The sequence below is a fragment of the Nicotiana tabacum genome, chromosome 7 (genome assembly GCF_000715075.1).
Source record: "Nicotiana tabacum cultivar K326 chromosome 7, ASM71507v2, whole genome shotgun sequence".
NCBI lineage: Eukaryota > Viridiplantae > Streptophyta > Magnoliopsida > Solanales > Solanaceae > Nicotiana > Nicotiana tabacum.
The window spans coordinates 40,187,879-40,211,236 of NC_134086.1; the positions used below are offsets into that span (position 1 = coordinate 40,187,879).

General features: G+C 37.4%; 1 protein-coding gene across 1 annotated transcript; it reads left to right on the forward strand.

Annotated features, from left to right (window-relative positions):
* Positions 1 to 22,568: 22,568 nt before the first annotated feature.
* On the forward strand, positions 22,569 to 23,045 carry LOC107793446 (uncharacterized). The gene has a single exon (XM_016615807.2). The coding sequence runs from the start codon at positions 22,569 to 22,571 to the stop codon at positions 23,043 to 23,045; it is 477 nt and encodes a 158-aa protein (XP_016471293.2).
* Positions 23,046 to 23,358: the final 313 nt, after the last annotated feature.

Genomic DNA, 23,358 nt, shown 5'->3' on the forward strand with positions numbered 1-23,358 from the left:
CCAAGGAGCCAATTCCATATGAAAAACTATCAATTAAACCAAAATCCCGAAATTCATCCAAACCCGGCCCTCGGGCCCACGTCTCGGATTCCGACAAAAATCACAAAACTAGAAAGCCCTTACACTCACGAGTCTATACATACCAAATTCATCAAAATCCGACATCAAATGATCCCTCAAATCCCCAAATCAAACTCTAATTTTCAAGCCCTAACCCCTCATTTTCATCCCTAATTCCTAATAATTACATGCTTTAAACAACTAGAAATAACCAAAATCAAGAGTATTAGACTCAAGTAACTTACCTCAATGAAAACTCCCTTAATTCCCTCTTCAAAACTCTCCAAAAGCTTCAAAGTCCGAATAGAAATGGTGATGAATGACCAAAATTCACGAATGGTTTAATTTATACCTTCTGCCCAGGCATATCCGCACCTATGGTCAAAATAGCATACTTGCGGTGCCGCTTTTGCGCCCAAATGTCCACATATGCGGAAGTCACTTAAAGTCCAAGGACCGCATCTGTGCCCTAGGCATCACACCTGTGGGCCCGCAGATACGTCAAACTCACCGCATCTGCGGATCCTCTCTGAGTCCTCCAATTCTGCATATGTGGCTTCCCCACCGCATATGCGACCTCGAACCTGCGGTTCCCACTCCGCAGGTGCGGTTACATCAGAAACAGCAACTTCAGTTGCATAATTCTATTTCCAAACCTTCCATTAACCATCCAAATTCATCCCGAGTCCCTCGGGACCTCAACCAAAAATACCAACAAGTCACATATCAACATACGAACTTAGTCGAACCTTCGAAACATTCTAAACAACATCAAAACGCCAAATTACCTTTGGATTCAAGCCTAAGAACTTCTAAACTTCCAAATTCCGCAAACGATGCTGAAACCTACCAAACCTCGTCCGAATGACCTGAAACTTTGCACACACATCACAATTGATACTGTAAACCTACTCCAACTTCCGAAATTCCATTCCGACCCCAATATCAAAATTTCCACTACCGACCGAAAATCGCCAAATTTTCAATTTCGCCAATTCAAGCCTAATTCTATCACGGACCTCTAAATCTCATTCCGGACGCGCTCCCAAGTCTAAATCACCCAACGGAGCTAACAGAACCATGAGAAATCCAATCCGAGGTCAAATATTAAAAAGCCAAAAATTTGGTCAAATCTTTTAAATTTAAAGCCTCAAGCTGAGAATCATTCTTCCAAATCTATTCCGATTAACCTGAAAAACCAAAATTGATGATTTACATGAGTCATAATATATCATGCAAAGCTACTCATGCCCTCAAACTACAGAGCGAAGTGCAAATGCTCAAAACGACCGATCAGATCGTTACATTTTCCCCCACTTAAACATACATTCGTTCTCGAACGTGCCCAAAGTTGTTACAAAAGCCAACAAATCGATGTATAACCTTACCATGCACATACCCGAGGGTGATCCCATGTCACCCTATCCCATATAGGTCTAATAACGCAACATGACTGAAATTTCTTAATCCAACCTAGCCCATAAGTCTTAGAACCCAATTTCCATCATCCAAAATTTTCTATAAGATCACAATCTCGCATGTACACTCTGAATAAGTCCGAAAAAGTTGTAACAAGCCATATCTGTAACCCAAGATGTCATTACATGATATACCACATAACTCAAACACTCGTAGCGATAACTTCTAATCACAGTAGCTGCTCAAAACAACCCAATACCAGTAATAAACCTCTTATCAAACAAAGCCTCATTCCAACACTTTCGTATACTGCCGATGATGAAAGAAACACGCAGAAAGTCATAACCATTTCTCAGATCAACCAGTCATGGAGCTCCCTCTCCTTCGGCAAAGACCCTAGTAAATTTCTAAGCCGAATTTCAATATTATCCTTCCAACATGCTGAAATCGAATCTGATAGTATTCATTCAAGATCCCAATGACCTCATCTTATCCAACACGACTACTCTAGTGACATAACACATCAATACAATCTAAAGCCACAACTCGTGGCACCAATAAGCACAGTCCAAATGTACTCAAAGCATGGAAAATGACTCAAATGAGAGAGTTATACTGCAAGCTCACCAGTACCACGACAACATGATGCTAAGAACCCATCACACACCGTAGAACCAGAACACACGAATCTAACCCAAAGGATCATACCTCCATACATTGTTGCAATGCACGACCCTATCCAAATACTGGTCCACATGAAACACCTCAAGTCACTATGCTCAAAATCAACAACCACGCGCAATTTGATGTCTAGTACCAAAAGTGAATCACCATAACCACGGAGAGGCAAATGACGCAATTCCATGCCAGCTTGAAAGAACATATCCAATGCGCAATCAATCATGCAACACCCAAATACCCGTCTCACTCAAATTCCGCTATAAAGCCCAAATAGAACCGCACCATATGTGCATATAACCAACAATCACAACTCCTCTTTTCAGTTAACTGACGTAGACTCGGGGATGAGATTATCTTGACATTAATGTACGTACGCTATTTATAATAGGCGGTAAATAAGTGTTATGAAGGATAAAGGGGTACACGGATTAAAGAAAATGAGTTTTGTTGAAAGTGGTCAATTTAGAATAAAATACGGGTCGAGCGATAATACCTGATAATTATGATAGTACCATGCAAGGTACCATATGACCACGGTAGTATAATATATAAAGTATATATGAAGTATTTTAAAAATAAATAGAATTTTAAGTAATTTGTGGTAATTTTTAAATTATGCGGGTAATTGCTTAATTATCGGGTAACGGGACATTACCCAGTTAACTAATAAGTGGATAAAAATTAACTAAAATACACCACTCTCCACGTGGCACAAGGTCACCAATTTAAGAATATGACTCATAAACAATTGTAAATAGGTGTCTAAATCTTAACTCCTTGTAGGAATCTGATAAACTCACAAATGTAATACAACAAATTAGTATCAAATCCATTCAAAAGCAAGGAACAGAAACAAGCTTCATTTTGTGTCTTTAACTTCATTTCATTTCGTCTCTTTAGCCTCAATCTGTTCTTGGTTTGAAACCAAGAATATGAATAGAACTATTTCGTCCAAAAATTTCAAAACCAAGCCAAGTTCGTTCCAATTTCAAGGAAATCCAGTGTAAATTATGCAAAAGCAGATTCATTCCAATAATTCCATGAACATATATGTTAAGGTCCTCCCTTCATTCATTGGGCACGGTCCAAATTATATTGAAAAAACGAGCAAATACACAGTTTCAATAAATTACTCTATTCATAGAATTATTAGGGATGTCTATATTCTTGATTCCCTATGAAAATTATTATTATTTTCGGTTCATGAGTCTCGGAATAATACGCAGTTGGAAAAGTTTATCCGGAAGGAATATTGAGATTATTACATATTTTTCATGCATTTCACTCATGTGCATTGACCCATGACCAGATAGCGTTATATACGCGTATATATGTATATTATATTTATATGAGATACGGGAAAAAGGCTACGGCATTATATACGCACTACCATCTGATCAGTTGGTATATAATGATGATGTTGCCCACAGTGGCTGAAATATGGCTCAAACGGCGTTATATACGCGTATATATATATGTATATGTATATGAGATATGGGAAGAGGTTTTGGTGTTATATACGCACCACCACCTGATCAACTGGTATATGTTAATTATGTTGCCCGTAGTGGCCGAGACGATATGATGGGTTACCTTAGTGGCTTGATGACATTATGTACACCCATACCTATGCATGGCACGACATTTATACACACGTGCATGACATTATAAACGTTTCAGAATTTACAAAGTTATTCAGATTTAAAGATGTGTTTCCTTATTCCATGTTTCATCTATGTCTTTTACGTACTAATTTTCATGACTTACATACTCAGTACATTTTTCGTACTAACGCGCTATTTCATGGGGCTTGCGTTTCATGCCCCCAGGTGCAGGTAGGCAAGTTGACGTTCTCTCTTCTTAGGATCCCTGATCAGCGAGAGTTGGCGTGCTCCACTTGATTCAGAGCTGCTTTTGATTTTGGTATGATACGTTTGTATATATATATATATTTATATTTGTACATATATATGTATATGGGTATGACATGGCTCAGTCCCATCTTTGTACAGTTATGTTTCTATTAGAGGTCTGTAGATAGTATGTCTAGTTGGGTTGTATATGGCCTTGTCAGCTTTCAGTTTTGGATGTATAGTTGTCTATAGCAGCCTTTCCGGCTCGCCCACTGTATTCTGCCTGTATACGTACATATGCCTTGAAGGCAAGTTTCTTTCTTGTATGTTATTTTCGTAACTCAGTAGATGTTATCCAGACTCATATCTTAGATGCATATTTAGGGGTGTTTGATAGGTAGGACTCAGGCACCCGTCGCAGCCCATCGGTTTGGGTCATGACAATTTGTGCATAAAATCAAAGAATCACAATCCCGCATAGCTCACAAGAGTAACTCACAAACAAATCTCGGGACACCATAAGCTTATCAAAAACCAAATGGCACCTACCTCAACAATATCAATTCGGAGTCAACATACCCGACTCGATGCATAACACACATCCATATTGGGCCTACCAATGAACCCCAAATCAACTATGGTCACCCACAATAGATGAATAACTTTCCAAAAGTTCACAATGACTGAATCATGGCACGTACAATATCTGACTAGCTTTGCCCACGTCTTTACATTGCACAACTACAAAATAACTTATTTATGAAAACTTCCAGTCTCGAAATCCATAAAGCACACGAATCACCATATTTGATCCCAACTCCACTGCCTGAATATCTAACACACCTCTAATACTCAATCATTCAATGAGGGATACTCCTATAATTCTTCTGTGCCACCAAGCAAACTTGAATATCAGCAGTCGATCAAATAAGAGAGTGCCGCAATACCAATGAAGTATCCTTAGCCCAAACACATTGCCCTTTCTGAAATGTATACCCTCATCCAGCCATACCAATTAGTGATATCATTTACCTAGTCATCTGAAATTGTCCACACTGCCTAAGAATTTATGACCTTCTTTTCAAAACTGAACCGTGACCTTACACATACAAATCTCAACCCTACACAACATATCGCATATACCATGCCATCCTATGATAAATATGAGAACTTCATAATCCACTCCGAGTCACAAGCAACTACGTACTCAACTAGCCAAGTACTTTCCATTTGATCCCATCTAGGATAAAATCACTATACATCACATGCTCCTCACGCCCTTAGAAAATATACATCTCCAACCTTGGTAGGAATCATCAAGAACTATCCGCATCCCCTTTGCACAAAACCAAACCGTCAGGACTGAATCCTTCTAACTCAACCCAGCTACGCACGTCACCAAAAACCCAAGAGCGTTGCCATGAAACACCTATAGAAACTCATTACCTCATAAGCACCCAAAGAACTAATCATATTCCTTACTATGCCGATCCAACCTACTACCAAGCTGTCCTATTTATTCGAGTTCCTTCTGAATTACCTTCAAATTGGTACTCCTCCTCTCCATAACACCACAACCTCCAACCCAAACTCATCCCACTGGACCCAAGCATAAAACCACACCACCTTAAGGCTCATAAGCCACTAAATACTCTCTTAAATATCCCCAAAAGTACCACATTAAAAATACCTACCTGGAAAAAGACTTCATGCGAATCTAAAGCCATTACCTTCCTGATACTGATATGTAGAATCCATAATGATATAGGAAAGCCATAAGTCTTGACACTATCCAATGTAAACCTCAGTTTCTAACCAATTATACATCCTGAAGATCCCCATTTGTTACATATAAATCTTGAATCTATTAGAACCATTCTCGAGAGTTATCCGCTCTACTCATGTCTCAATTAACTGATCAAATGAGTCGAACAACTTGTGTCCCATTACTACAACAACACCTAAGTAAGTAACCTATTCTTCTAATCCGCCGAGCGATTTCCTACTCTATGCACGTTACATCCTTTACAAACAACAACTAAATCATCCAATGTTTTCTCGTATACCCATAAAGTATAACACAACCCTTATCCAAAATTTTCTTTACACAAGTCATCCTCGATCTCAACCTCTGTAAGCCATAACTGATCCACCAGTATACCTCAAACTGAAACCAATACAACACGTAACCGTGCAATTAACTGATCAATAGTGGACTCCCCCACTTGGCTCAAAGCCATAGATCTAAAATACACAATAGCTCACAATGCCCACACTTTATTACCGTCATATTACCATAGTGAGATTCAGCTAAATCCTTTCATAAGCTCATGCAACACAATCCACCTAGTATTTCAAATCTTCAGCAAATCTCGCGTTCACCCTCGTAACAGACAAGCCCAATCTCCTAAGCGATCCAACTCAAATTGCCACACATATATTTCTCTGGTAAAAGAGAACTCCCAACAAACAACATAAGGATCACACCAATCTCAGAACATTCCGCAGGAGATAACCTACCTGTTTTGCATCAAACTGGTATCTCTCTCTATACTACTCCATAATCATAACAATTACACAATCACTTAGTCCCCCTGGATCCGAACTCATAACACAACATGAAGATCTACTCCACTCCATAACTAAACTACACGAGAGGTCTTTCAACACACCCATAGCTCGAGGACATACGCCAATTCAAGACAGAAGTCAACACCCAATAGTCCTTGCTACATCCCCAGCACACTCTTCTTGCCACATTCGAACAATCGGAACACATTTCACAATCAATTCATACCCATCACGTAGCCATCCAGCCACAAACTCCACTAATAGTAATGCTACCGGACATATAAATCTAAAAGCACGTGCTCACACAATCAACACATTAGTGCTCAAGTTACAGTCAAAATCCAAAATTCATCCAAACCCGGCCTCGGGGCACACGTCTCGAAATTCGACAAAAATCACAAAAACAAGAAAGCCCTTACACTCACGAGTTTATACATACCAAATTCATCAAAATCTGACATAAAATAGTCCCTCAAATCCCCAAATCAAACTCTCCAATTTTCAAGCCCTAACCCCTCATTTTCATCCTTAATTCCTACTAATTGTCACATCTCCTTTTTCCTACCTCCGGGAAGGGTATAAGGGAGTTTTTTCAATTTAAGTGACAATCGAAACAGGATTATTTTATTTAGAAATCAGGGTCGCCACTTGGAATATTTATGGTGTCCCAAGTCACCGGTTTTAATCCCGAATTGAGAAAAGATTGACTCTGTTTTACAATCCACGAACACAGAAATCCGGGTACAGAATTCTGTTAACCCGGGAGAAGGTGTTAGGCATTCCCGGATTCCGTAGTTCTAGCACGGTCGCTCAACTGTTATTATTAACCTAATTATCTGATTTTAAAATACTTTTAAGCCTATGTGTATTTTTTAACTTTCTAACCGCTTTTAGTATTTCAGGAAAATTCAAGGTTATTTAAAATACATCGTAGGCCACGCTACATAAAATGCACCCGCGGTTCATGACACGTTCTATTTAACCTTGTTGGAAATTAGAATCGGATCACATAAAATGCACACCCGGATTTTGTAATTAAAAATCACAACTACGTCACGGGAACCATACCCGTAGCTATGCAAATTAGTTAATTAACGTGCCTAAAGCAAACTATGAAAGTTCAAGGCATTTTTTTATACTAGTTTTTGTATTTATGTGAGGGCCATATATTATGGATTTTGTTTATGTATGGCATACCTCAATTATTTTAAAAGAAAAGAATATTTCACTAAGGTAAACTAAAGATACTCCTACTTTAATCTAATTTAAAATTAAATATCACGACCACGTCACGGGAAGCGTACCCGTAATCACGATGATGATTTATTTTCGTGTCTAAAGGTTCGCCTACCCGGATGTGGTGGCCTAAGTATGCTCTTATGACCAATTAAGAGAATAAAAGTAATAAATTCCAACTTTCTTTCATTTAATGACAAATCTCGTGGCCACATATTATTAAAAGTTCTTCTAAACCAATACAACCCATTCAATTGAAGCGAAGCATCCAATCCTAGTAGACCAAACGAAACGAAATGGTTATAAGACATCAAACCCCAGTTGACCTAGTGTATTAATTCAAACGAATTTCATCCAAGCAAATGTATGGTTTCTGGAAATTTCAACAGAGAGATAGGAACAAAACTTATTAAAATTCAATCCACTTTAATCATAGAAATCCGCATCGTCATAATCAAACCAACAAGGGAAAGCTAACTATTGCAGATTAATACACATAATGATGAAGTATGCATTGATTTCACATTCTAACTAGAATAAAGACGAGCAACAAATCACCGTGCTTAAGGTTTTCACATATCATTTTCATGCTAAAATCATATCAAAAATAGAATAATAGGGAATCGACAATGAACCTGGACTGAAATTCTTCTTAGTAACAGTAGAGGAATGAGCATATATAATGTTTTGCTCCCAAATTTAAACTGAGAACAACGCAATCGAGAAGAAACGCGAGCCAAACCACGAGCCTCAAACGAAAACTCGAATTAGCATCAGAACGAACTCAATCGAATCCCGTCGATTCCATGGAAGAAAAGGGAGTGGCGACGAGAGGGGGGCTGCTATGGTGGTGGAAGAGCTCGACGACAGTGAGGCGCGACTGGGTTCTTTGAGGGGGTTGGTTTTCGGCAAAGCAAGACTACTGGTGTGGGCTCCGCTGGAGATGAGGAAAGGGGGGGTCATTTGGAGAAGACGAAGTCAGAGGGGTGGGGTCGTTTATGGCTGCGGCGGATCTGTTTTGTCTCTTAGGTCTAGGTGTATTTTTTTTTGCTATTTCAGTTTTTTTCCCCTTTTCTCAAGCGTTAGGTGTTAGCCTATATATATGTAGGTCCTAGAGTCTAGGTTTATATTTTGTGTATTTGCTCTTAGTTCCTTAGGGTCTTTTTATTTATTTATTTTTGTTCCAAAGAAGAGTCTAGAAGTGTCCCTAGGATTAGCTTAATGGGTATTGGGTATTGGGCTTAAGGAATGGGCTAGAAACTTGGGCCTTTATGACTAGATATGCTTAAAATTAGCTTAATTAACTAAAAATCTATCCATATAGAAATATTAAAACTATTAATTAGCCCTACTTAAGTAAAAATAATTATTAAAATAAGACTGACTGTTAAAACAAAACTATTTTTTGGTATTTTTCAAGATTAAAAATGACTACAAAACATTAATGAACCTATTTTTGTAATTTTCATTTTCTTGTAATAAAATAAAAGTAAAAGATTAAAATTAGTTAAAATAGCTATATTATGCCTAAATTAAATATTTACGTGTTAAAATATGAAAAATCTTGGGGAGGGTCAAAAATCACATGTCTACACTAATTACATGCTTTAAACAACTAAAAATCACCAAAATCACGAGTATTAGGCTCAAGTAACTTGCCTCAATGAAACCCCCCTTCATTCCCTCTTCAAAACTCTCCAAAAGCTTCAAAACCCGAATAGAAATGGTGATGAATGACCAAAATTCGTGAAGGGTTTAATTTATACCTTCTGCCCAGGCATTTCCGCACCTGCAGTCAAAATAGCGCACCTGATATGCCGCTTCTGCGCCCAAATTTCTGCATCTGCAGAAGTCACTTAAAGTCCAAGGACTGCATCTGTGCCCCAGGCATCACACCTGCGGGCCCGCATATGTGTCAAACTCACCGTATCTGCGGCTCCTCTCTAAGTCCTCCAATTCCACATTTGTGGCTTCCTTGTCGTATCTACAACCTCGCACCTGGGGTTCCTACTCTGCAGGTGCGGTTACATCAGAAGCAGTAACTTTAGTTGCACAATTCTATTTCCAAACCTTCCATTAACTATCCGAATTCATCCCGAGGCCCTTGGGACCTCAACCAAAAATACAAACAAGTCACATATCAACATATAAACTTAGTCGAACCTTCGGAACACTCAAAACAACATCAAAACACCAAATTACCCTCGGATTCAAGCCTGAAAACTTCTAAACTTTCAAATTCCGCAAATAATGTCGAAACCTACCAAACCTCGTTCGAATGACCTGAAATTTTGCACACACATCACAAATGATACTACAAACCTACTCCAACTTCCAAAATTCCATTCCGACCCCGATATCAAAATTTCCGCTACCGACCGAAAATCGCCAAATTTCCAATTTCGCCAATTCAAGCCTAATTCTACCACGGACCTCCAAATCTCATTTCGGATGCTCTCCCAAGCCTAAAATTAGCCTACGGAGCTAATAAAACCATAAAAAATCCAATCCGAGGTCAAATATTAAAAAGTCAAAAACTTGGTCAAACCTTTCAAATTTAAAGTTTCAAGCTGAGAAACATTCTTCCAAATCTATTCCGATTAACCTGAAAAACAAAAAACGATGATTTACATGAGTCATAATACATCATGCTGAGCTACTCATGCCCTCAACCAACCGAGCGAAGTGCAAATTCTCAAAATGACCGATCGGGTTGTTACAGGGCTAATACTCAGAATGGTTTGTGAAGATGAGGAATTTGATCCGGAACTGAAGGCCATTGTAGCCATTGCCGAGACGGAGGAAAAGCCAAAAAATGATTGCCAAGATTGAAAGTTCCCCATTAGGTGGGAGTCTCGGTAGCCAATCTTGCTATCATTTCTACCCCCGGATTATCTCAGGGTGTGATCCGGATGTTTTACTTTATTGTCTTACTTTCCGATGTAAACCCTTCTATATTTAAAATTCAAAAAAAAAATCAAATGAAATTATTCGAGGAATGTCTCTTTTCTTAATCTTATCACTTTTCTTATTCTCTTTCAGTTCTGTTAATGCAGATTTTAATAACATGACACGCTTGCGGACTTCATGCCCGGATACTAGAAAGCTATCAGACTTTGAAATAATAAATCAAGAATCAAAATGCAATGAAGATAAGTCTAAGGAAATAAAATAAAGAATCGGAACATCTAAAGGAAAATTGGCTCCAGATTGGAAAGATCCATACATGGTAACAAGAGTACTGCCAAAGAAAGCATTGTATCTGGGAAACATCAAAGAAAATGTCCCTGTAACAACTGTCAATACAAATGCAACCAAAAGGTACTATGTTTGATCCTCCATATAGTAATATTCTACGGTTGGGATGACGAAAGCTTTCATTCTCGCTACCCAAATACCATTAACCCTTTTGTAAACTATTTGATTCGGTTACTCTTCTTTGATTATCCTCTTTGGAACCTGAAAGTGTTATTGAAAAAAATTGATTGAAAAAATGAAATGAAAAATGAGAAAAAAATGAGAAAAAAGAGAAGAAAAAGAAAAATACAAAGAAAAGGAAGAAAAGACAAAGAAAATGAAATATAAAAAAAGAACAGAAATAAAAGGACAAAAATCAAAAATAAAAGTTCCCTGAACTACGTTCGACTTGATTTCGAAATGATACGTAGGCCGCCTCTCTCTGGGGTTCAGTCATACCAAAATAAAAATCCAAATTCCCCCAAAAGTTGAAACTAGGGCAGAAGTTATAATGGTTTGGCGATGGTTTCGCCTGAAAGGTTCCAAAGTTGTAATTCAATCTAAATTCTTTTTACCCCAAATCTTGTTCAAGTCCTTCCGATCAATCGGTAAAGATGTTCAAAATTGGAGGATACAGTTACTTGGATCTGATACAACCAAATGAGAGAAATAAAATGAGAGAGTTATCGGTGAAAACCCCCACGGGCACCGTAAGATAATGGTAAGTAGAAAAACTAAAATAAGAGGTCTTGTTAGTGAAAACTCACAAAAAGCACTATAAGGTGATGGTGAGAAGAGAAATGAGAGAGGTCAGCTCATGAAAACCCGCAAAGTGCACCACTGATCAAAAAAGAGGATCTTCAGTCACTGACATCGACATAATCCTAGGCAAGGCTTCTCAGTTTCGAGGCAAAAGTTTTAATGAATTTCTGAGAGTCGGACGGTTTGCACAGATCAAGCATCCAGTCTAAAAGGCATGTCATGTTCATTGAAGTCCGCATGTACTCCAGATAAGTCCTTCTATACTTTCCCCGAAAGGGATACCTTTTGTTTAATTTCATTGTCCTTTCCATTGTTTGTTTTTCTTTGAATCCATTTCGATCTAACTTTGTTTCGAAACTAAGACGAAGAAAGGATAGCAAGATTGATTTACAGGGCTCTCGTTTGATACAATCTAATATGTAAAAAGGTCACCCATCCTCGGCAAGGGCATCAAGTCGACTGGCTATGGCGGCGATGCTTCAAACTCAAAACTCTTGGAAGAAGAAAATCTGATTGAAGTGCCTATAAAGGCAAATGAAGTTGAAAAGATTGAGTCCCACGTGGCTAACCGTCTCGACAAGGTTTGAAAAAACAAGATACCCCAAATTCTTTGAAATTAAAGTTGGAAGAAAGAAGACAGAAATGAAAGGCCTATGAAGGCGAAATAAAGTTGGAAAAGGTTAGGTCTCACGCGACTAGCCGTTGCAAAAAAGTTTGAGGAGCCAAATGTTCCCCAATGCTCCGAAGTTAAAAATTGAAAAAAAAAAGAAAAAAAAACAACAAAACAAGTCAGAAGTGAAAGGCCTACAAAGGCAAATTAAGTCTAAAAGGTTGAATCCCATGCGACCAACCGTCATGGAAAAGTTGAAAAAACCAGAGGTTCTTCAGGGTCAGAAATGCAATCGGTATTCAGGAAGCAATCAGTTGCAGTTGAAAGGGCTGAGAACAAGTAGTTGAAATAATCAAGGCTATAAAACCAACCACCGTTTCAAACTGACAAATTTTTTTCTTTGTCTGAAAAAACAGAAAACGAGTGCAATCCAAAAGCAACCTTGCAAGAAGCAGGTGCGACCAAAAAGAAACGGCGCAAGGACTAGAAACAGCTTTGCAGCAACAACCCAAAAAGGGAAGTCTCCTCCAAAATTCTTTCCTGCATTTACTCATTCTCTAAAATAAATAAAAATAGAGAAAAAAATGATGATGAAAATGATTAAAAAAAAGTTCAAATCATGGTAGTATAGGGTCTCCAATCCCTAGCTATGTTTTTCCAACATAGGGTCTTTATTCCCTAGTTGATGCCAACATAGGGTCCCTACTCCCTAGTTGATGCTAGCATAACCTGATACCAGCATAGGGTCACCACTCCCTAGTTGATGCCAACATAGGGTCTCCACTCCCTAGTTGATGCCAGCATAACCTGATGCTAACATAGGGTCACCACTCCCTAGTTGATGCCAACGTAGGGTCACCACTCCCTAGTTGATGCCAGCATAACCTGAAGCCAACATAGGGTTTGTATTCCCTAGTTGACGCCAATATAGTGTCCCCACTCCCTAGTTGATGCCAATATAGGATCCTCACTCCCTAGTTGATGCCAGCATAACCTGATGCCAATATAGGTCACCACTCCCTAGTTCATGCCAATATAGGGTCCCCACTCCCTACTTGATGCCAGCATAACTTGATGCCAACATAGGGTCACCACTCCCTAATTGATGCCAACATAGGGCCCCCGCTCCCTAGTTAATGCCAGCATAACCTGATGCCAACATAAGGTCTCCATTCCCTAGTTGATGCTAACATAGGGTCCCCACTCCCTGGTTGATGCCAGTAAAACTGATGCTAACATAGGGTCACCACTCCCTAGTTGATGCCAACATATGGTCATCACTCTCTAGTTGATGCCAACATAGGGCCTCCACTCCCTAGTTGATGCCAACATAGGGTCTTCGCTCCCTAGTTGATACCAGCATAACCTGACGCCAACACAGGGTCTCCACTCCCTAGTTGATGCCAACATAACCTGATGCCAACATAGGGTCACCACTCCCTAGTTGATGCCAACATAGGGTCTTCACTCCCTAGTTGATGCCTGCATAATCTGATGCCAACATAGGGTCACCACTCCCTAGTTGATGCCAACATAGGGTCCCACTCCCTAGTTGATGCCACCATAACCTGATGATTTTCCAACATAGAATCTCCAATCCCTAGTTGGTTTTATTTTAGATATAGGGTTTTCATTCCCTAGTTGATGCCAACATAGGGTCTCCACTCCCTTGTTGATGCTAGCATAACCTGATGTCAACATACAGTCACCACTTCCTAGTTGATGCCTACATAAGGTCTCTACTCCCTAGTTGATACCAGCATAACCTGATGCCAACATAGGGTCTCCACCCCTTAGTTGATGCTAACATAGGGTCTCCACTCCCTAGTTGATGCCAGCATAACCTGATGCCAACATAGGGTCAGCACTCCTTAGTTGATGCCAACATAGGGTTCTCATTCCTTAGTTGATGATAGCATAACACGATGCCAACATAGGGTCTTCACTCCTAGTTGATGCTAACATAGGGTCTCACTCCCTAGTTGATGCCAGCATAACCTGATGCCAACATAGGGTCACCACTCCCTAGTTGATGCCAACATAGGGTCCCACTCCCTAGTTGATTCTAACATAACTTGATGCTAACATAGAGTCTCCACTCCCTAGTTGATGTTAGCATAGAGTCTCCAATCCCTAGTTGATTTTATTTTAGACATAAGGTCTCCACTCCTTAGTTGGTTTTCCAACATAAGGTATCCATTCCCTAGTTGATTTTATTCTAAACATAGGATCACCACTCCCTAGTCTTTTTTCCAAGATACATCATTCCCGCCCTTTTATTGCTTTCAATAATGAAGTAGCATAGAGTTTTGTTACAATAACTCATGAAATTTTCCTAGTGAAAACTTAGGCAAAAAATTTTTGTTTGTTCGTTTGTTTTAGTGCTTGAGCAAGTTATACCACGAGGCAGAGGGTTCGAGATTACCAAAAGAAGGAGTCTCAATCCAGAATAAAAGAAAAAGAAGAAAAATAAAAAGAAGTGAACTCAAAGTGCAGAAGCGAAGAAAAGATATGGACTGCTCAAGACATGATTGAAGTCACAAGCTTTGCATGTCCTGCCTTGATTCGAGAAGCTGAAAAAGAATGAACCAACACCTGCAGCTAACAAGCATCAAGATTCAGATCAGAGTCCATATGAAGAATCAGTCAAGACTCAAAATCAAGCTTCAAAAGACTCATAGATAGAAATCTTGTAACTCGTAGCTGATAGACTTAGTTAGTCTTTTTTATTTTGATTTTGCTATAATAGTAGGATCACGCACCGGAGCTTCTACGGGACCTCACTCGACTCTACAACTCATTATTCCATCATTCTCCTAGAATTACACTGATCTGATTCCTTTATTGCCAAGGATATATAGGCAACCTTTGAAGTAAGGTTCGGTCAAGCTTTTTCAAAAATGCTTCCCATGGAGTATCAAACAGGCAAAATTGTTCATGATCGCTCACTTTGGCTTTGCCCGAAAACTCTTCATGTTCTCGAGCAAAGAGGGGCAGCTGTGAGCACCTAATTTTTACCCTAAATGAAAATTACTCCTAAAAAATATTCAAAAATAATTTTAGTAAATAAATAGCCTAGCCACACAAAAAATAGAATTTAAATTAAAATTTGAGTTAGAGTGGCTAATATTGCAAAAATTAAATAAAGCGAAAGAGGTTAGTCTTTGTTGAAACTAGGCTAAGAACACAATTGTTTAAAGTGGCTCAATTGCCAAATCGGCCCAATCTTCTTTCACCTACCCAAGCCCAATACCCTTTAAACTCACACAGTACTTAAGTTAAGAGAAAAGAGCTCATCCTATCTTCACTAACGGGAGCAAGACAAAAAAACCCCTTGTTTGGAAACCCAAGGAGCGACGCTCATTCCTGGATCCTTCAACACACAACAACTCCTCCAACCCCCTTCTCAAAAATATCAAATGCACACACACTCACAAAAATGCACAAAAAGAGAGTGACGAGAAAAGAGGGGAAGGCAGTGAATTGGAAAAACCCGAAGCCATCATCTTCTTCTCCCCAAGCATCAAATTCATCCAAAAAAAAGCACCCTTAATCTCATACAAAAAATGAGTTGCCCACCCTAGCTAAGACTGAAACTTCAGTCGCAATCTTGAAGGAGAAGGATTAGCCACCCTATCTTCCTGACCAGAAACAAAGCCCCAAACCCATCACCTCTTTAGTTGCATAACTCTATCTCCGGCCTTTCCACAAACAGAAATGAATTCCTTCAGTCTCAAAATCTCGGCTGATTGGAAAATAATCGAGGAAATTTTCAGTGAGCATAAGGTCTTGGCTACTTAGATTTGGTAGTGACGCCGTCCGTTCCGAGGTTAGAGGTCGTCGGCGAACTTTTCAGTTCAAAATCCCTGTTTGTAACTTAATTATTAGGAAGGCAACTAGCAAAGTTTCTTTGGCAAGAATTATTTGAGGATTTGGTAGCGACATCGTCCGTTCCGAGGTCAGAGGTCACCGACGAACTTTTCGGTTTAAAATCCCTGTTCGTAGCTTAATGATTAGGAAGGCAACTAGCAGAGTTTCTTCAGCAAAAATTATTTGAGGTCCATTTCTTATTCATCTCTTCTTCAATTATGTTTGCTCTTATAATTGATTTTTAACGAATTGAATCCATCTAATGCGTATGCGTTTGAGATTATACGTATATTTGTTTGGATGGTGTTCGTAATTTTTTCAGCTCTCGTTAGTTTAAAGACTATGGATTTTTGTGATTGTTGAATTATTAGTCTATTACTAAGCCTTTTATTTTAGGCTTTTCTGTTTTTTATATGGTTTATTATTTGACTTGGACATTTTGTGGCTCTAATAACTGTCAAAAGGATATAGCATCATGCATAGGTAAAGAAAATTAGCATTTTCGTTGTTTTGAATGTGGGATGGACATCAAGAATGAAAAAATAAATTTATCATGTTAATTATTTTACTTTATTTGTTTGGATCGCTAGTAGCATGTTTAGGCCGTCAATACTCAGGTAGGCAATCTTTAGGGTTGTCGACATTCACATAATATAATTGTTGGCTCCAAAATTAAGACCAACGTATGCGTTCGCGTAATGTTGGGCGAAACAATCTTAATAATAATAAAATATTATTAATTGTGTACACGTTCGCGTGACATGAGTACGACTTAAAAATGAATATTCATAGAAAATATTTTAGGCGCGACTTAATCTATCATCGTGATTGTGTACACGTTCGCATGACATAATTACGATTCTCAAAATAAATCAAGGTACGCGTTCGCGCGACTTTGGCCAAGTTTTCTTAAATAATTAAGTGTTGTAAATTGTGTACACGTACGCGTAACATGATTCTTGACGCACCAAACCAAAAGAGTACACATACGCATGACTCATTTCCAGATAATTCTATAAATTACGAATAATCAAGTAATTAAAAGCGGTAAAAAGGGTAAATATACATAGGTTCTTAAAACAAGTAATTGAATAATTTAATTAAGCCAAGTGTGATTAAAGTGACCGTGCTAAAACCACGGAACTCGGGAGTGTCTAACACCTTCTCCCATGTTAACAGAATTCCTTACCCGTTCTTCTGGTGTTCGCAAACTTTAACGGAGTCAAAATTTCCTGGATTTGGGATTTTAAAATAAATGGTAACTCGGAATACTATAAATAATTAATTTCGAATGATGACTCTTAAATAAGTAAATAATCTCATTTCGATTAATATCACTTAAATAGGAAAAACTCCCTACCCCTTGTCTGGCAGTTAGCTAAGCGAGAAGCTGTGATCGAGGAAGCCCCGCCCAGTAGTGCCTCTACTCTACTAGTCCTAGTACTAGATACTAGATAGACAGGCCGGTCACCGGTGGCATAAGATCCTTCTCTGCTTGTCTAACTCAAGCCAGATAGCAGCAATCACTCGAAATAGTCATATGCGGAACACATGCAAGTCCAGATTGAAAGATAAGGAAGGCAAGTCAAAGCGGAAAGAAAGCCTTAGCCGGAGCAGTAGCCAGAGAAGCAAGAACAGCAAGGCAAAAAGTGGTCTCAGGCATTCCAACTGCATGAACGTAAATCTTATCTATGTCACAGGTTTGATGATCGCTAACGCACACAAAACCAATATCATAACTTTTTTTGCAGGCAGAAGGAAAGAGAAAACGAGCGAAACGAAGTGGAGCGAGGGGGAGGGAGGATCTACTTGGAATTGGCTGTCAGTGAATCCCAAGTATGACATAGATAGAGGAAAGAAATTGAGACTTTTCTTTTGAAGCCGCTTTCTTTACTTCATTTCTTAGCGACTACCTGGATTTTTGGCTTTCTTTAATGTGCTTTTTATGATTACATAGGCAATAATCCAGAAAAGGGTGGATTGTTCATAGCGGACTCAATGGAGTCGCCGCGGAGCAACAACCGCGTCCGGATCTGATCTATTTACTCGGCAATTCATCCGGTGACTTCACGGTCATCAAAGAAGCCCCAAGAAGCATCAAACATTTCCGATGAGATCCAAATCTCTTTCGTAAAAAATTACAGTATATATACAAAGTATATATATATATATATATATATATATATATAAGGGGTGGATGTGTTTGGTTATAGTGAAGCCAGTTGTGGTTTTGCAATAAAGATGGGTGATAGTGATTAATGATGGTGATTGTGAGGTGATAATGAACGAAATGATGGTAAAAGATTGCTTTCACTAAAATCTTTAACTGGACAACGTCTTAATATGTTTAATTTCATGAATATGAACTACCTCACAAAATTCTTCACTAACTAGACTTGTGGGCACGGGTGTAGCCACGCTTTGCTTTGGGCAGTTAATTGACCATCCTTTGTTGGAAAATTAAATTGTGTATATAGGTAAAATATTAGGTTTTAGAGGTACATAACATATATTGAACACCTTTTGTCGGAATTTTTATTTATTTTAAGTTTGAACACCCTTGAGGATAAATTCTTGGCTTCGTCGTTGCTTGTGGGCAAGTAGTTTTTCTAGAAAAAAAAAGATTATTTTTAAAATCCTTGATATTTGTATGATGTGCATTAATTCAATTCAAAATATTCCTATCTAAAGCAATTTGGGATATTTGTCATTGTGTCGAAGGTAGTTCCAATTATTTTATTTTAAATTTAATTAAAATACTTTAATAAATCAATTTCATTTTTTAAATAATTTTAGCTAATTTAGGTGATTTTTTTGTCATATAGTAATATTGTAACTAATTCAGTTGAAATATTAATGAACCTAATAACAAGAATAAGTTCTTTTTTTTAGTAACTTTAATTATTGGAAAGTAAAGCGCATGATTAGTTTTCGTTATATTCTTGTTTTTTGGCCGGAATTGCAGATTAGTGATTGTAATTTCACTCTACACCTTGCTTGTGCATGGTTTAAAACTTGTCTAAGGGTCTTTCTCTTTCATCTCTCTCCACTAGAATTTAATCATTTATTAACGAGACAAAAAAAAAGATAGCTGGGATTTTGGGGAGCAAGGAGAGAAGTGGGAGCCACATTTTGTATTATTATAAATGTAGCCACAATAGTAGTTTGTTTCATGACCAATCACTTTGGTGAAAGTGAGGAACAACTTGATGATTACTGCTGTCATTTTATTAGTTTCTGGGCACTAGTTTTTTGGGTGGTCCATCTCCACTTGACCACATTTAAAATCTATACATAGATTGTACTGTTTTTGACCAACTTCTCGTGTCAAAATCAGCCTTGACTAAAGGTCATTATTTATAACACTCTATCATAAAAATGTGGTTCCCCTTTTTTGTCCTCATTTTATTTGGCAAAAAGTATCATTTGCTGACTTGAATAAGGTAGAATATCACGTTAATAGCTTGTTATTTATAAGTTTTCCAGTCATTTGGGTTAATAACGTGAAAGAGATTGAATGAGTTGTACTTGTTGTTTTATAGATTTTTTTTAGAGTGGACATGGAGCCGAAAATAATAGGGGAAGATAAGGTAAAAGAGAGATTTTTAGGAGTTAGATTTATCAAAAGATCACTTAAGTAATAAAAATTGTGCAAGAAAGTCACTTTTCTTTATTTTGTAATACAAAAGTCACTAATTTTTTTTTTTACCATGTGTTCATGTCACCTACAAAGTTACTTTTTTTTTCTTTTTTTTTAAAAGAAAAGTCATTCTCTTTTTGTCATTTCACCTAATAAATCACTCTACACTCTGCGATTGCGACTCTGATCCCATAATTTGAATGAGTTGTTGATAAACAGTTGATAAACAGTTTATTAACATACCACTTAGAGCTTTTCTTGAAAGGGCATGCTGAGCTGGCAAAATGGTTTAAAAAATAGTTATCCACCCATATTATTCATTAAAAATGGGTTGGATAATAAATTTTTTAAAAGCGGGTCGAATATGGATATGAACTATATTATCCACTTAGAAAGTGATTAACCAAATGAATAACTAATGTATTTAACTTTTACATTTGTAAAACTTCAAATTGAGAGTTTTTCATGTTTGGGAGACTAGGAATTCTCCCATAAGTGATCACATTCAAGAAGCCATGGATAATATGGATATCTCATATTATCTATCGGATAACCTATTTTTTATCCGTCTCAAACACGGGTTTAGGTCGGATAATTATCCATTTTTGACCCGCCCATATCCGACTTGAACCACCGGTTTGACACCCCGAGGCATGCATAATGAGCTAGTCAATATTGGGCCTCTAATTAGGGGTGGCAACAAGAATCCAAATCTAAATCTAACAGGAGTAAAAAAATTGGACTATGACTCCTTTTGTGTGGACTAGATTGGAAGGGGTTTTGAGTTCCAATTATCTAATTCTAATTATAAAAGTTTCTTTTTTCTTTACTTACAAGCTAAAATTCAAGTCATTAAACGGAACGAAACTAAGTATAGAAAGCCAGGTGCCAACAACAACGAAGAATGCCTCAACCGGAAAAAATGCAATCAATCAAGAATGTCTCAACTAGATAAATTTATTTATTTATTGTTGACATTTCTCTTCTCGATTCGTGAGGATTAATTTCACCGATGGTTATTCAACTATCTTTTAATTTCACTAAAATCACTCAACTATTTTGTGTCATTTAAAAATAACTAAACTTTATCATTGTCACTTAAAAGTCATTTTGACTAAAACCCCTACCATAAATATGACATGCCATAAAATTTAATGAAAAATTCAAAAATAAATGACACATAAGCTTAAATAGACCATACCCACTTTAAATCTATTTCTTCCTTAATGTGATTTGACCCATAACCCAAATGGTTTCGATAAAAAAGATATTAAATTCCATATTAGTTTAAAATGATTATCCTATACTACAAAATTTTTGCATTTTCTGTTACATAATGCCATTCATAATTATTCTATACTAAAAAATTATCTTGTGTGTGTATGCCCCATCAGAGTCGTTTTATAACTCTAATATTAAATTTCACATTAGTTTAAAATGATTATCCTATACTACAAAATTCTTGCCTTTTTTGTTACATAATGCCCATTTATAATTATTCTATACTAAAAAAATTATCTTGTTTGTGTGCCCCATCCGATTCGCTTTATAACTCTACTGAAGTAAAAATACTACTGTATCTAACTCACATAACATATTTATAATTTTCTAGTGAAGTTAAAATAGTATTGTATCCATCTCACATAACATATTAATGTATCATAAGCATACAAGAATAATAAGGCTAATAAGAGTATTTTCACAATGAACATACAATTACACAAAATCTATTGTAATTGTTTAGGCAAAAGAAAGATTGTATAACATATTAATGTATCATAAGCATACAAGAATAATAAGGCTAATAAGAGTCTATTTTCACAATGAACATACAATTACAGACAACCTATTGCAATTGTTTAGACAAAAGAAAGATTTTATCTGTACGATAAAAACCCCATAAAAAAATCACAAGACCTAATTATATTAGGGATGTGCGTTTTCCCCCCTATTGAAATCCATTTGGGTTATGGGTCGAATCACATTAAGAGAGAAATAGATCTAAAGTGGGTATGGTCCATTTAAGCTTACGTGGCATTTAATTTTGGATTTTTTTTCATTAAATTTTATGCCAGGTTATATTTATGGTAAGGGTTTGAGGCAAAATAACTTTTAAGTGACAATGATAAAGTTTAGTTACTTTTAAGTGACAAAAAATAGTTAAGTGACTTTAGTGAAATTAAAAGATAGTTGAATGACCATAAGTGAAATTAACCCGATTCGTGACCCCCTTACCTTAAAAATAAAAAATAAAATCACTCAAAAGCAACTGTACATTCCTATGAATCATGCTGAAGGGCAATCAGAATCAAATTAGATAGCCTTTTTTCGTCTTTTTAACTTTGCCTTGCATCTATTTAAGTTTAAAGAAAAACTTGAAAGACACAAGACAATAAAATGTAATCATGAAGAAGATGATAAAACCCTTCAACAAGCAATGCTTTTCTTGATTTTTCCATTTTGAGAATATTTGAATGAAATTCTTGCATTGCTAAGTAGGGAAAGAATTTTAGTTCTGTCCCTCAACTTTAATCAAACACAACTGTGTTTTCCTCCTCTTTAAAACCAAGCCAAACTTCATATTGTATCCATTATATACAAAATTCTTATATATTTTCCCTTCTTGATCATGGCTGACTCTAATTTTGTTGACAGGGAGAAGCAAAAGCAAGCAGATAATGATATCAAGGACATGATCTCTACTCTAACGAAACGACTGACCAGCCTCCAACGCGTGCACAAGGCAGCATCAGGAGACTCGGATCAGAATCTTCAAGGCGATGATGAAGATGATCATGGCACAAGAATCATCACTCTAGCTGGAACCAATGTTGGAGCCAGCATGCGCGGTGAGATGGATGAGAAACCTGGCCTCGACGGCGTTTCACCAGGGGAGAAAGAGGCTTTAAAAACATATGTGAATAGCAATTTCCAGTCCATCAACAATTCAATCATGTTGGGTGGTAGCTATTGTACTAATGACCCTGGTGTTCATTTGGACATCTCTGATTATGTGGATCAAGAAACCCCAACACCAAAAGGACATGGAAAAAAGAAGGAAAGGGGAAGCTCCAAACATTACCCCCATTCTCAACACTCAGAATAGGCTTGTACAATAATCAAGATAAGCTCAATGGTCAAGAAACTGCTAAAAAATTCAGACCTTTACTCTATATGAATAAAGTACCAGAGCTTAGTTGAGTCTTGTTTTTTTAGTTCTTTGTATTTCCTTCTCTTTTCAACTTGTCTTGTCTGAAGTTTACTGTGTTTACCATTCGGCTTAAAACCTATAGTAAGTGATGCTTGTTTGAGGTTCAATATGCTTATGATATATCAGAAAGGCAAATGTTACATTTCTGTTACTTTAAATAATCATAACATTTTTTCAGATCTTTCTGCTGTGCTACTTCTCATTTTCC

Coding starts and splice junctions, on each gene's coding strand:
- LOC107793446 (XM_016615807.2), top strand. CDS start 22,569: ATGGCTGACTCTAATTTTGTTGACAGGGAGAAGCAAAAGCAAGCAGAT.